This window comes from Natator depressus, chromosome 26, assembly GCF_965152275.1.
Source record: "Natator depressus isolate rNatDep1 chromosome 26, rNatDep2.hap1, whole genome shotgun sequence".
NCBI classification, from domain to species: Eukaryota; Metazoa; Chordata; order Testudines; family Cheloniidae; genus Natator; species Natator depressus.
This window is the reverse complement of record NC_134259.1, coordinates 1462045-1476038: the sequence shown is the minus strand read 5'-3', so window position 1 is coordinate 1476038 and position 13994 is coordinate 1462045. Positions and strand designations below refer to the sequence as shown.

General features: G+C 44.6%; 1 protein-coding gene across 1 annotated transcript in view; it reads left to right on the top strand.

The window, feature by feature from the left end:
* Window positions 1-12446, top strand: part of PLEKHA2 (pleckstrin homology domain containing A2) — a 52409-nt gene extending 39963 nt beyond the window's left edge. Inside the window, exons 9-11 of the mRNA XM_074940278.1 lie at window positions 1300-1363; window positions 5816-5893; window positions 6335-12446. Of these exons, the coding sequence (XP_074796379.1) occupies window positions 1300-1363; window positions 5816-5893; window positions 6335-6703 (511 nt within the window). The 3' untranslated portion in view covers window positions 6704-12446. The remainder of the gene's footprint in view (window positions 1-1299; window positions 1364-5815; window positions 5894-6334) is intronic.
* The last annotated feature ends 1548 nt before the right edge of the window (window positions 12447-13994 follow it).

The following is a 13994-nucleotide window of genomic DNA, read 5'->3' as shown; positions in this document are numbered from 1 at the left end:
CATACTGCTCTCTTACATACAGTGCAACTCCCCCACCTTTTCTGCCCTGCCTGTCCTTCCTGAACAGTTTATATCCATCCATGACAGTACTCCAGTCATGCGAGTTATCCCACCAAGTCTCCGTTATTCCAATCACATCATAATTCCTTGACTGTGCCAGGGCTTCCAGTTCTCCCTGTTTGTTTCCCAGGCTTCTTGCATTTGTGTATAGGCACTTGAGATAACTTGCTGTTTGTCCTGCTTTCTTAGAATGAGGCAGGTGCCCTCCCCTTTCGCGTTCTCCTGCTCGTGCTTCCTCCCGGTATCCCACTTCCCCACTTACCTCAGGGCTTTGGTCTCCTTCCCCCAGTGAACCTACTTTAAAGCCCTCCTCACTAGGTTAGCCAGCCTGCTTCCGAAGATGCTCTTCGTTAGGTGGAGTCTGTCTCTGCCTAGCACTCCTCCTTCTTGGAACACCATCCCACGGTCAAAGAATCCAAAGCCTTCTCTCCGACACCACCTGCGTAGCCATTCGTTGACTTCCACGATTCGATGGTCTCTACCCAGGCCTTTTCCTTCTACAGGGAGGATGGACGAGAAGACCACTTGCGCCTCAAACTCCTTTATCCTTCTTCCCAGAGCCATGTAGTCTGCAGTGATCCACTGAAGGTCATTCTTGGCAGTATCATTGGTGCCCACGTGGAGAAGCAGGAAGGGGTACCAATCCGAGAGCTTGATGAGTCTCGGCAGTCTCTCCGAGTCTGGCCCTGCTTTGAGCAGGGGTTTGGACTAGATGACTTCCTGAGGTCCCTTCCAACCCTGATATTATAGGATTCTAAAAACCATGTGACTGACAGAGAATTAGGTCACACTTAGGATCCAAATAAACAGTTAATAAATCAAATAGACAGGAATAGTATGTGTTATAAGCACATCAGTAGAAGGTGTTGTAGATGGTTATAATCTATGGTTATAAGCAGTCCCTTGACCTGCTAGACTTTAACAATTGATTAGCCATTTATTTAAAACCTCTATTAATCATTTATTATCCTTTATCAACTATTTATAAATGGAACTTTTGTATAAAGTGGGGCTGAGAATCATTTGGCTTGCAGACTGCAGTGTGCGCGTGTAAACAAGGTGTATGATAAGTTATATAGAATTGAGGTCTGTGTTTCTTAAGATCAATACTGAAGACATCCAAGGTCTGCATTGAATATTTTGTTGTTAATGTTCTCTAGATATGAGCATAAAGAAGAAATAGTCTATCCTGCATATGTTGAATTCAGGGTAACCTCTCTCTTTCTTTTTTTTTTCAAGTGACCTTCTCATGCGGGACAATCTCTTTGAAATCATAACAAGCTCCAGGACATTCTACATCCAGGTAAAATCATTCCTAGTTTAAGAGGACTTTGAAATGGTTAGATAATCTGTACTGCACATGAGCTCCTAATGGGGACCGTTGTTTTGCTTTGAGTTTACTTTATTAGGCAGTAAATTTAGCTCTTGACAGTTGGTGTGAGTCACATTCATCTAAACAGGATGCTCCCTGATGGGCTTTCAAGCAGAAAACACAAGTAGGTGAATTTGTGTACAACTCAGCTCAGCTTCGAAGCTCCAGTTGAGGGGGGCAGAGAAGGGGGCGGGGAAGAAAACTGCCTGGTGGTTTCAGTTCTCCAGTTCTGTATATTTATAATTGCAGCTATTTGTGTGGGCAGGAAGAAACATGTAGACACGAAAGTACCAGCACTTAGATGAGAATCCAAGTGGAGAAAGTCATGACTGCAGCTTCCTTGTCCTGAAGTTTGCTGTCAGTCAGGCCAGGGCTGTTGATCATTCCCAGCTCCTAGTGCCACATGGAGGATGGAAAGTGAACGGTGGGCTGGCTTGCAGCAGTGCAGGCTGCTTTTTAGGGCAAATACTGATCCTAACACAATGATAATGCTCAGATTTCACCCTTTCCCTCTCCAGGGCACTGTGCAAACATTCGCTAAGAGCAGCTGGTTATCCTCTACTTCTAGCCCCTCTTAACTCTTTCTTTCCACGCCAGCCAAAACGAACGCTTGGGAGTCTGTCAGCCCGATTCTCCATTACGTTGTGTTTTGAGCAGTCATTTACACCAGTGCAGAACGCTACAATCCCGATTTGGGAGTATTTTACATCTGCTTTGCAACGGCGTTAATGATCACATGAAGTAAACGGCCAGGAAGAGTCTGGTCCTGTACGTACAGAGTTATAGACATATGTTCTGAGTCTCCAGGGGATGACAGGAAAGAAAGGGCTGACAGGTAGGGAGCTGGAGTGTGTCTACACTGGGTAGTATTTACACACTGACTCAATCTGCCAGAGAAATTGCAAAATGAACATCAGTTTAAAGACAATACTTCACTCCCCCAAACCCTTAGACTGATTCTTTCTCTCTCTCTCTCTCTCTCTCACACACACACACACACACACACACACACACACACACACACACACACACACACACACACACACACACACACACACACACGCCTTCAGACGGGTGTTGTTTTTTTTTCAGCAGAGACCATGCAAAGCAGTGTGTACTGCACACCCACCAAAGCAGTTACAGCCAGCTGTCTTTTTTCACTACAACAGTTCAAGAGATGCAGCAGCCCTTGGGGACACATGCTCCATGGCCCCCATCTGTGCACCTCTGAGAGCTTGTGCCCCAGCTTGCCTCCTGTCCCCGACTCAGGGCTCTGAGGCTTTGCGTGTATTTAGTTTATTTGCTGAGCTAGTACCCAAAACAAAATAATTCAAACTGAGCAGTATCTGGCCGAGCACTGCAAATGCCTGTGTAAGCCAGGCGGGTCTGAGCCAGCTGCAGCTGCCTCTTGGACGAAATCCAGATCACTCACCCCTGCAAGAGGACAGGAAATCCCACGCTATGCCTGGCCAGTTCGGGAGCCCAGTGTCTGCTCAGCACTTTGCTGCTGGGCTGGTAAGGGGTCAGTGGCTGCTCTCAGCCTGTGGGGAGAGGAAGTGCCCCATGTTGCTATCTAGTGCCCCCTCTGGCTGGGTGAAGGAGGGGCACTGAGAGGAGAGCTGAGTCCCCAGAGGTCTCGGGGCAGTGGGAGAAGAAGCGACTGAGGGAAGCTTTCCATGCCCCAAGGAATCTCGCTGCCTGGAACGACTCATGTGAGACGCTGCTCAGGGCCCTGTGAATAGACGCCCCGTGGTCTTTGCTCTGTTCAGAGCTGGGTGTCCTGTGGAGCTTCTGTCTCCCCCTAGAGGTGCCCACCAGCTTCTCCTTGCCTCGTCCAGCCCAGGGATAAATGTCCATCACCCTGAAATCTCTGTGCGGGGACCTCTGGGTGAGGCGAGTCAGGATGTGTCTCAGCCCCATTTCTGGTCAGACAGGCAACTCTATCACAGAAATCACCACCTCCACCCAGCCCCGCGTGGGACACCTTGGCAGAGAGCCCAAGGGCTGGAGAGACTCCATTCCCCTCTGACCGCAGGGACAATTGGTTCATGCTCCCTACAGTCCAAGGCTGGGGCAGAGTGTGGGCTGGTGATGTCGCGGATTAGGGCAGTGGATAAGTATGTGTGTTTGCTGCACCAAGCAAGTGACATCTTTAAAAGAAAATATCCTGTGGGCTCCCTGGAGACCCCTTGGTGTTGCCTTCTTGATGTATGAATGTGGTTAGCTACATGTGAGAAGCAAACAGGCAGCCAACTCCTTGCAGGAAAGCACCACCCACGGCTTGTTTTCACTGGCCAGCATCCCTCTGCAGTACTGGGTGGTGGGGATTACCAAGAGGGGAATCATCCCTAGCGCTTGTTGGAGAAGGGCACATCTTTATCCTCTGTTTTCTCCCTGCGTGAACCCTTCCACAGGAAATGCTTACGTGTGGAGAGCAGGCTGCCATGGTGAACAGAGCATCAAAGCCTCTCTCTGGCCTTGTCTACATTGGGAAATTGACTTGCATACCTATTGCAAAATAAACTATTCTGCAATAGCTCCCTGTGTGGACACTGTATTCTGGAATAAATGTCACTTTTATTCCAGAATTATTACTCTGCTTTGGAAGTAAGTGTTTTGGAAGTAGGCTGATTACTCTGGAATAAAAATCACTGTTGCTCCAGAATAGTCTCCAGTTGGGAGCTATTGCAGAATAGCTTGTTCTGCAATAGCTGTGACAGGCAGTTTCCTCCCATAGACAAGGTCACGGACTCATGTAACAAGCTGCCTGATTTTGCTCTGCAGACTGGTTGTTGCTTCAGCTTGTAAAGCCAAATGCCAGAGGACTGGCAGCTGTAGCCTCTCTGTTTCTGAAGCATAAAGTGCAGGCTCACAAACCATCCTTTTATCCCAGAGTCCAAATACGAGGCTTGGTGAAGCAGGAGCTCGGCAGGGCCCAGCAAAGGCTATTGCTCAGCCTCTCCAGTTCACATCACCCTCCTTCTCCACCTCGGGCTTCTGTGCACACGTCAGTATCCAAAATGCCCTTCCAGATCCCATCTTGTTCACAGCCGGGCGAGCATCCAGGGAACCCAGAAGGCCTGAGCATGCAAAGCTCTTTCCTGTGGCTGCTGTGCAGGATTTTGTTCTGTGGGCGCCTGGGAATTGTTTGTGTATGTGGGAGAAAGGAGTTTACCTGGCAGAGAGGGAACCACTGTAATCAGGAGAGTGCCTGGTCTCGGGGGCCCCCCGGAAGGTCCTCTGCCTGTGCAGAGCCATGGGGGAGGTTCAGCAGCACAGAATTCAGTTTGGCCTGGAAAATCACTGGGCTTTATCAGCTTCTGCTTCAGCTGACAGGCTCAGCCTTAGTTTATATGTGGGTGCGTCTTGGCTCCAGTGTGGTCTCCAGCTGCTCCCTGAAAGCAACGTAAGGTGCCTCCTGCCACGCAGGGACTGAATAAACTACATCTGCAAAGCCCCAAACCCCTGCTGACTTGGGAGCGTGGGACCTGACTGCCGGTCTCCTGCAAGACAGCCAAATACAGCACTGTGCCACTTGTCCTCTGGCCCAAATCGGGACTGCAGTGGGACCACAATAATCGGAGATAGAAAAGGCCTGTTTGGTCTCCTCTTCATGTCCCTCCTTCAGGGGCGGTGCAGGATGGCTGGGGGCAGGGGGGGTTCTCATGTTTTTAAAGACTGTTTCCCTCGGTTAGCGTGGGGCAGGAGGGCGCTAGTGAGGAGGCCAGGCTCACTGAAACGTCTCTGCTCCCCGCATTCTTTGTATAGCTCTTGCCCCCTGGTGGAGTTGGTTTGTAACTTACATTTTGTGTTTTTTGTGGGGGTGGGGGTGGGGTAGCCCTGTTTTGGTTTTTGAGGAGGTTGGCCATATGGTGTTGTCTCATCAGACAAAAAATCACCCTGCAGGAGAATTACAGGAGCGAGCTGCTAATAATGGGTCTGATCCTGCAGCGTGTTGAGTGCCTCCTGAGGGCCCAGTATGTGCTGATTTCCTGAGCTTTTGGGTTTGGATACCTTAGAAGTCAGGCTAAGCATGATTTATTCACCCCTGAAGATTGTCTCATAAATGTAAACAAAAGTCAAGCTGTTTTTGGTACATTTCAGCCATTCTGGACTTTCCAAGTGGGTGAAATCCTGATGACACGTGAAGCAATTTCACAGAAATTGAGCAGGGTTTTTAGTTATAAAATAGATCTGGGCTGAACTAGAAGGTCATAAGATCTATGACCTAAGGAAAGCTGGTCACATGCTCTATCTGTGGTACTTGTTAACATCAGAGATGCACTGGCCAGACCCCCTGGATAGCGTGGTTGAACTGTTTCTGCTCTAAGTGGCTTGTAAAATGCAGACAGAAATCTCATTTTTGGCTGGTATGTTTTGCAGGCAGACAGCCCTGAGGATATGCACAGCTGGATCAAAGCAATCACAGGGGCGATGCAGGCCCTGAAAAGCCGCCCAAGGGTAGGTCATATCCTTTCCTTTTCACATTTAGCATCAATTAAAGATCCATTATTTTTAAGCTGATATGATTTATTTAGCGGCTCATGCAAATGTTCAGTGAATTAGTCAGTTTCCAGGATGAGACCATGCTGTCTCTGGATTTGTCTACCACTCATCCAAAAAAAGTTTAAAAAACAACAAGTTAGGAGAAATCATTCAGTCGAGCTTGGCTATGATATCAGCAATGCTCCCTGAAGCCTGGGCAAAAGATTCAGCAACAGCAAAAGCTAATTGAATTCAGATTTGCATAGTTCACTTAATTCTCTTGTCCTTGCCTTGAAGCCTGAAGCATATACAGTGCTAAAGTCCTGATCTCTAGAATCGTCCTCCAGGATGCTTAGAGCAATTTCTACAGGAACTAACCCCCACCTTTCCCCCTCTGCTCTGCCTGTCTTTTTGCAGGAAATGTCCTTCGTGAGATCCATTTCTTCTATGAGCAGGCCTGGGGGCTCCAATCTTTCAAGCTCCTTGATCCCCTCCTTGCCCCGAATGAGACACCCAGGGGAGGAGAGGAAAGCACTCTGCAAAACCCCTTCCACCCCGTCCTGGCAGCCTTGGACACCAGTGCCGCAGCCAGGAGGGAAGCAGCCCGTGATCGAGGAGATGCCCGGGTATATGAGAGACTCGGTGTTTGTGCCCTCCTTCACAGAGAGTGACGCTGGAGCCATGCAGCAGAGGCGTGTACGGCACAGATCTGAACCCCAGCACATTAAAGAGAAGCCATTTGTGTTTAACCTGGACGACGAGAACATCCGGACCTCTGATGTGTAACCAAACCCAGGCTCTTTTCGCCTTCAGGTTTTTTTTAAATGATGAACTCTGTTGATAGCAATTTAATGCAAAGGTACCTTGATTCTACCCCAGACACATGTCGCAGTATCAGCTAGCCCGAGCCAGCCTAGCACTCCACTTGTGTAATAATAACCATTGCAATGTGACGTACTCGGTCTGCTGAAACAGATCAGATTTTGGACTGAAAGAGCTGGTCTCCTCAGTACAAGTGTGGATACGTGTGCTAAGCGCATTGGGCAAGATTAATCTCTGGTGAAACTCCATTTAATTGCCCGGGATGAATTTGTCCTGTTTTTGCCAACTCTCTCCAGTGATACGAGCTTTAGGTAGAACCATTTCCCTTGATAGTGTTGCTTTCCCAGAAAAGGAAGTGGAGGTCACATATTTCTGACAGTTCCCCTCTCCTCACCCGTCGCCGAAAGCCCACCTTTAACAGCCCGTTAGGTTTCTTTGTGTACAACCATGCTGCCAGAGTGGTGAAGCAGCTGCTGGCGGAAGGCAGCGAGAACTGTCAGTAGCAAAGGCAGCTCTTTGTTTTATTAGGAGGACATCCCTGTGACTTGGTGATCTTAAACCCATTTTGTGCTCACTTTGTGCAGGCATAAATGATGACCGCACAGGGTGTAAATTGGGAAGCATCAGCCCCCGGTGCCTAACCTGACAAAACAGCACTACCTTTAGCAAATACCGTGGTTCTGAATTCTTGGGAATCATGCAGGAAATATAGGACAAGATATTGTCAAGGGCACAGAGGGCAGTTAGGTGCCCAGTTCTCATGGACTTTCAGTAGGAGATGGATGCTTAACTCTTTCCCATTTGTGCCTTTGAAAGTCTCCCCCATACAGGCCAAAAAGGAATTAGTGAGTCACACTAGGAAATCTGCTGTGTTTATAAAAAGAAAGAACACTGCAACTTGAAAACAGTTTTCTAGGAGACCAGCTCTTCACAGTGGCCAACTAACAACGTATTAACAAATCTATTTTCTTTGTAGTAACTCCTTTCTGTCCGTGGCCTTTACATGATGTCAGACTCTGGAGAAAGCTCCTTGTTCAGACCTATGTAACGCTTCATGCGTTGATAATAACAAACATGTTTCTTGGTATATATATATATATATATATGTATTTTTTTAAATGTGAGTCAAGGATAGCACCACTTCTTTGCAGACTAGGTGTAACTGAATATCTGTGGCAAGAATATTCTCAGGTATGTATCCAATCTTGTATTGCATACACTTGGGCACAAAGATTTAATTAAAATGCCTGAATCTTGAAGTATTAATTAATATGTAGTGAAAGCAGAATATTTACAATGAAATTTGGATGATTTGGCCATCCAACCAGCATGCACTCTTGACCTTTACACAGAAATAAGCAGAATTCTTTTTAAGCAATGCAAATGTGGCATTAACCCATAACAAAACAAGCTCATGCACAAAGGGTATAAAGCAATTTACAGCAGAGAGAGTGTTTGATCTTTTTCACCTAAGAAGTGGGTAAGTAATCACTCTCAGATAGACATCACACAACTCTCTTTCCTGTCTCTTTATTTCCTGTGGGGGGGTTTAATAGTGGCTCAGGTTGTTCTGTGATTTTTTTGAAGACTTTGTAAAGCCTGTACAAGGCAGGTGCACCTCTTACATCGCTATTTCCAGGGCTTCAGTGGTTCACAGGCCTTTTGCCAGCCTCTGCGTAGGGGGGAGTTTCCATTCTTTCCACTTGTGTGTCCAGCTGCTTCCGCACCGAACCGCCTCTCCTCCCACCCTTACTCAGACAAACCCACCAGTGATTTCCTTGGGAATTTTGTCTGAGTAAGCACAAAGGATGAGGTGCTGCTTATCTAAAAAGCAGCACATCTAGCTAGAAACCCATATCCAAGGCTAAAGCAAGTTCAAACCATCGTAAGTAATTAAAAGCATCCCTTGCTTTATTATTAAGACATTGCTGAATGGGTTGCATGTTCCAGCTATTTGTAGCATCAGTGCTACCTACGCTCCAAGAAACTGACCGTTGTGAACAGAAGGCAGCTGCTGTAGATAATGGCCCCCAGTGAAGCCGTGCTAGCCATGGACTGTTGCCATGGACTGTAGACTTGCTCTGAGGAGGGTTAGATGAGATGGTTAAAAGCTGGTGGGGACCTAGAACTCTGCCTATGCTAGCTGCTTCCTGTTAGCAAGAGTGAGAGATCTTTAAGGGGAAAAAGGGCTAGTGTAAACCCTGCCGAAGACTCCAAATGGAATTTCGTGCCCTAAAGCAGACGTGTGCATGCTCTTGCCATCTCTAATAAATTGAAGTTGAAACCTCTGTCTTAAATGTTCCAATCATACCGCAGCAGCTGTAGGTTTGGGATCTCTTGGAGTGGTCTTGAGACAGCAAAGATTTCTACTTCTTTTTATTGTCTGACGGTTGTCATTGGCTGCATGAAGCAATGCCATGCACCCTACAAACTCTGCTTAATATTACTCCACTGGAGAAAATCCCTTGTTTTGTCCTGGCCTGCACAGGATTTAGCTGTTTTGAGAACTATATGGAAGCTTGGTCCAAACTCCGTTTGGGGCCAAATGGAGCTTTATCATGATTTGGCCCATGAGTATGGATGAAGCCAAATCATGTTCTAACTAAACTGAAATAATATGTCCTTGCTTCCATTTCTACCTGTACCAAAGAGTTTTTTTGTAACCCACACTGGCCAGCCAAAATCCATTTCAGCCCTGGCTAAAACCACATTTAAACCATACTTGAGCACAGCTATTAAATAAGACTGAAAACCCTTGTGTAGAACAACAGTATCTGTCATCTCAGGTTTCCATAGGGCACCCATCGCTGTGGTGTTTAGGCTCTGATCAATGTTATACTGAGAGCCAGGATTGGAAGTGAGGGCTCAAAGATTAACTTGGAACCTTTGCCACAGTCTGCAGACCTATTTCCCTGACTCTTATAATAAGAATGGCCATACTGGGTCAGACCCAAGGTCCATCTAGCCCAGTGTCCTGTCTTCTGACAGTGGCCAATGCCAGGTACCCCAGAGGGAATGAACAGAACAGGTAATCTTCAAGTGATCCATCCCCTATCACCCATTCCCAGCTTCTGGCAAATAGAGGCTAGGGACACCATCCCTGCCCATCCTGGCTAATAGCCATTGATGGACCTATCCTCCATGAATTTATCTAGTTCTTTTTTGAACCCTGTTATAGTCTGGGTCTTCACAACATCCTTTGGCAAGGAGTTCCACAGGTTGATTGTGAGCTGTGTGAAGAAGTACTTCCTTTTGTTTGTTTTAAACCTACTCCCTATTAAGTTCATTTGGTGACCCCTAGTCCTTGTGTCATGAGGAGTAAATAACACTTCCTTATTTACTTTCTCCGCACCAGTCATGATTGTATAGACATCAGTCATATCCCCCCTTTGCCCTGACGGTTCAGAATCAGGTGTGTGCATAACGTGTGCTACTGTGATGGGAACAGTAATACTAACAAAAGTGACCACTAGAATCATAGGCTACAATTTTTATGACCGGAGCAGGGGAGGGGAATCAGAAAAACAATGGACATCAGACACATATCACTGGCTCCGTCCACTATATTCTTCAGAGTTGTAATGAACATTTAAAAGACAAATGAGGGCTTGCCTAATAAGAAGGGAGGATAGCTTGAAAATCCGTACATACTGACTCACCACAGAATGAAATTAAAGTAGCGCTTACATGCATTGCTTAAGCCCCATATTTTCAGATTCTAGTCATGTTGAGGATGCCCTGCTGTTGGAGAGAGAGGCCAGTTTTAGAATTTTTAAAGTAATATCTGGTGAATGCAGATAGGTCAACATGACTGTAATGCAGCCTGAATGTAGTTGTACCTTTTGTCTTTGTGGACACAGTTGGCCAGAGCATGTTTTAATTATGTTACATGCTTGGGGTGACAGATTTCAGGAATCCATGCCTAATTCTTTTACTTTTTTATATTTCCGTTCTAGTCAAAACAACTAAATGTATACTTTTTTATTTCGTGTCAACCTATTTAAAATACTGAATGGAGTCCCCCACTTCATGTCAATCAGTTCAAACAGTAGTTCTATGGGAGACAGTGGGAAATGTTGAAACAATGAATATGAATTGGAATCAATGTAAATGGTACAGCAAAAGTTATATTATTGAATTGTAGGAGTCTACATTTAGATTGTTTGTTTGTTTTCTTTTCCCCCCTTTGGCTTTATTTGCACTAGATTTTCTCTTTTATATTGTTGTGGGTTTTGTTTTGTTTTTTTCAGCTGACCACCTGTTTAGCTAATAAAACATCCGGTTTTGACTATATGTAACCATTTGACGTGATTGTGAATTATAAAGCCTTGAGTGGCATCACTCAGACTTACTGCCGTGAGGGAGCCCTGTGTCTGAGAACATTAATTACAGGGCGAACCATAGTTAAGGTTGTGCAAAGCTCTGAAGATGTAAACTGCCATAAAGATGCGACGTATTTCTAATGAATTATTATTGAAAGGGGTCCAAGGGCCTGGAATGGCAAAGTCTGAGTTTATTGCACAGGTATGATTGATTATCCAAGGAAGAAGCTACCAGTGGCTTTAGTACTATTGCTACATCTCCTTTTCTCTGTCTTCTCCCCCACCCATAACTTCAAAACGGCATTGAGACTGGTTCCAAGGCCACAGGATAGTGGCAGACAAAAATGTGTCTTGGAAACTAATTCCTGTCACTGTGCTAAAATAGTGCCACCATCATTCATGTTATTCACCCCAGCTCTGGTATCCTTCCCTTGTATACAGTGAATTCCCACAAAATGCAATGGATGACATGGTAGGGGCCAAACAGCTTGATCAACGTGGAGCTTTGCAGCACTTTTTAATAACTAATATATTTTAAAATGTGTGTTTGCCCCCTATGCGGAGTCTTGCTTTTGTACAGATGCATAGTCGTGCTATTTACCACCGGGGTCTTGCAAGGACCACCTGGGAAATGAAGTGTGGACCACAAAGATTAGTTTCTCCAGATTTAGTAGACAAATGGGTGCAGAGTTAAGGTAACTTGAATGGAAAGAATGGTGTGAGAAAATGTTCGTCGTTTTTCTTCTGTTTGTATTTTATATGAAGGCACCAAAACGGCTTCAGCCATTTTTGTAAATATTTGCCATGTATTTCAAGTGCCCTTAGATGAGGGTCCCTCTACTTAGAGGTACTTACACCTAGACTAGAGACTAGACCTCTTGATCATGTGACATGTTGATATTAACAAATGTGGGATGAAATGACTGGTTTTTTTCCAAAGGAAAGTGTGAACAATAAGTTTCCATGTGACATTCCAGTCATTTTTTCAGGCTAGCAGGTGGTGCATAGCTTGGGATGTTGAAGATATTTTGGGGTAACACACAATACAGGAAGACAGAATTAGTAAAGAGCCTATAATATTTTCTACAGATTTTTCCCTCTTTCCTAGCAGTCCCCAAGTAGTTGCGTAGAGTGAAGTTTTGAGTTACAGATGTGGTAAGATTGAATGAAGTGGAAGTTTGGAAAACAAACAATACATTATTAGAATTTGGACTTTTGTTTAATTCTTTTGTGAGCTGCTTGTGCATTTGATTGTGATATTTGCACCAATAATTCTCAGCTGTGAATTGCACTTGTGTAAAGACGACTTCTGGGCCCGTGAAAAATCTTCTAATGATACAATGCTTCTCACTTTACTTGTAGTGAAAAATTTTTGTTGCTTGTTTTGTAGTAAAAAAAACCTGTGTGAAATCTTTAAAGAATGTGCTTTGTGTTTTTGTATTTTACCATTATCACTTTTTACACTCTTTTTCAGATAAATGCAATGGCTAACATATGTAAGCACCCATCCATAATGTGTAGGAAAAAAGCAGAGTTATAAGTGACTTCAATCTGAGTGATGTATGCTGGAGGTCTCCTTAAAGTGTCCTTGGAATTTCTAAAAGTTTTAGAGATGTCAATTTCCTAACTCAAAAAGTATTACATCCAGCATGGGAGAATTCTATATTAGACCTCATCTTAACTGATAAATAGTAATTGATCACAGAACTAAAAGTAGCTTAGGTGCAAGTGACTGTGACTTGATTACATGTGTTATGTGGAAAAAGAATAAAGTCCAAACCAATAACATATACAGCTGGTGCTTTTCAAAAGGGCCAGTTTCACGAAGTTGAAAACAATTGGGTCAGATCAGCTGGGAGAAAAAAATTAAACACAAAAATGTGAATAATGATTGGGAACTGTTTAAGAACGTATTACTAGATGCATAAAAAGCCACAAATGAGAGATTTCAGAGTAGCAGCCGTGTTAGTCTGTATTCGCAAAAAGAAAAGGAGTACTTGTGGCACTTTAGAGACTAACCAATTTAACATTGTAAGGAGAGTGATCACTTTAGATAAGCTGTTACCAGCAGGAGAGTGGGGTTGGGGGAGAGAAAACCTTTTGTAGTGGTAAACACCCATTTTTCATGGTTTGTGTGTATAAAAAGATCTTCTGTACTTCCCACAGTATGCATCCGATGAAGTGAGCTGTAGCTCACGAAAGCTTATGCTCAAATAAATTGGTTAGTCTCTAAGGTGCCACAAGTACTCCTTTTCTTTTTACAAATGAGAGAGAAGGCCACACTAGTTAAAAAAAAAAACAACCCAACCTGGTGTAGAAGAGAAGTGAAAGCATATATAGAGAGATATAGGTGGATAGATATAAAATATGCCCCTCTCTCTCTTTTTCTAAATGAAGAATTGTAGAAAATTGGTAAGGGAAGAAAAAGAATACAAGGAGAAAGCTATGGCCACTAGAGCTAAGGACAAGAAGAAGGAATTTAAGAATATTAGGAACAAAAGGAATCCTAACAATGGTATGTGTCCATTACTAGTAAACAAGAGCATTACTGATTAAAGTTTGCAGATGATAAAGATTGGAGGAGTGGTAAATAATGAGTAGGACAGGTCACTGATACAGGGAAAACTGGATCACATGGTAAGCTTGGCCCAAGCAACCAATATGCATTTTAATAATGCCAAATGTAAATGTATATATCTAGAATAAAAGAATGTAGGCCATACTTACAGGATAGGGGACTCTATCTTGGGAAGTGACAAGTCTGAAAAAGACTTGGGGGCCATGTTGAAAAATCAGCTGAACATATGCTCCCAGGGCAACGCTGGGGCCAAAAGGGCGAATGCCATCCCTTGGATGTATAAACGGGAATCTGGAGTAGGAATACCACTGTATTTAGTACTAGTGTGACTGCTAGTGGAATACTGTATCTAGTC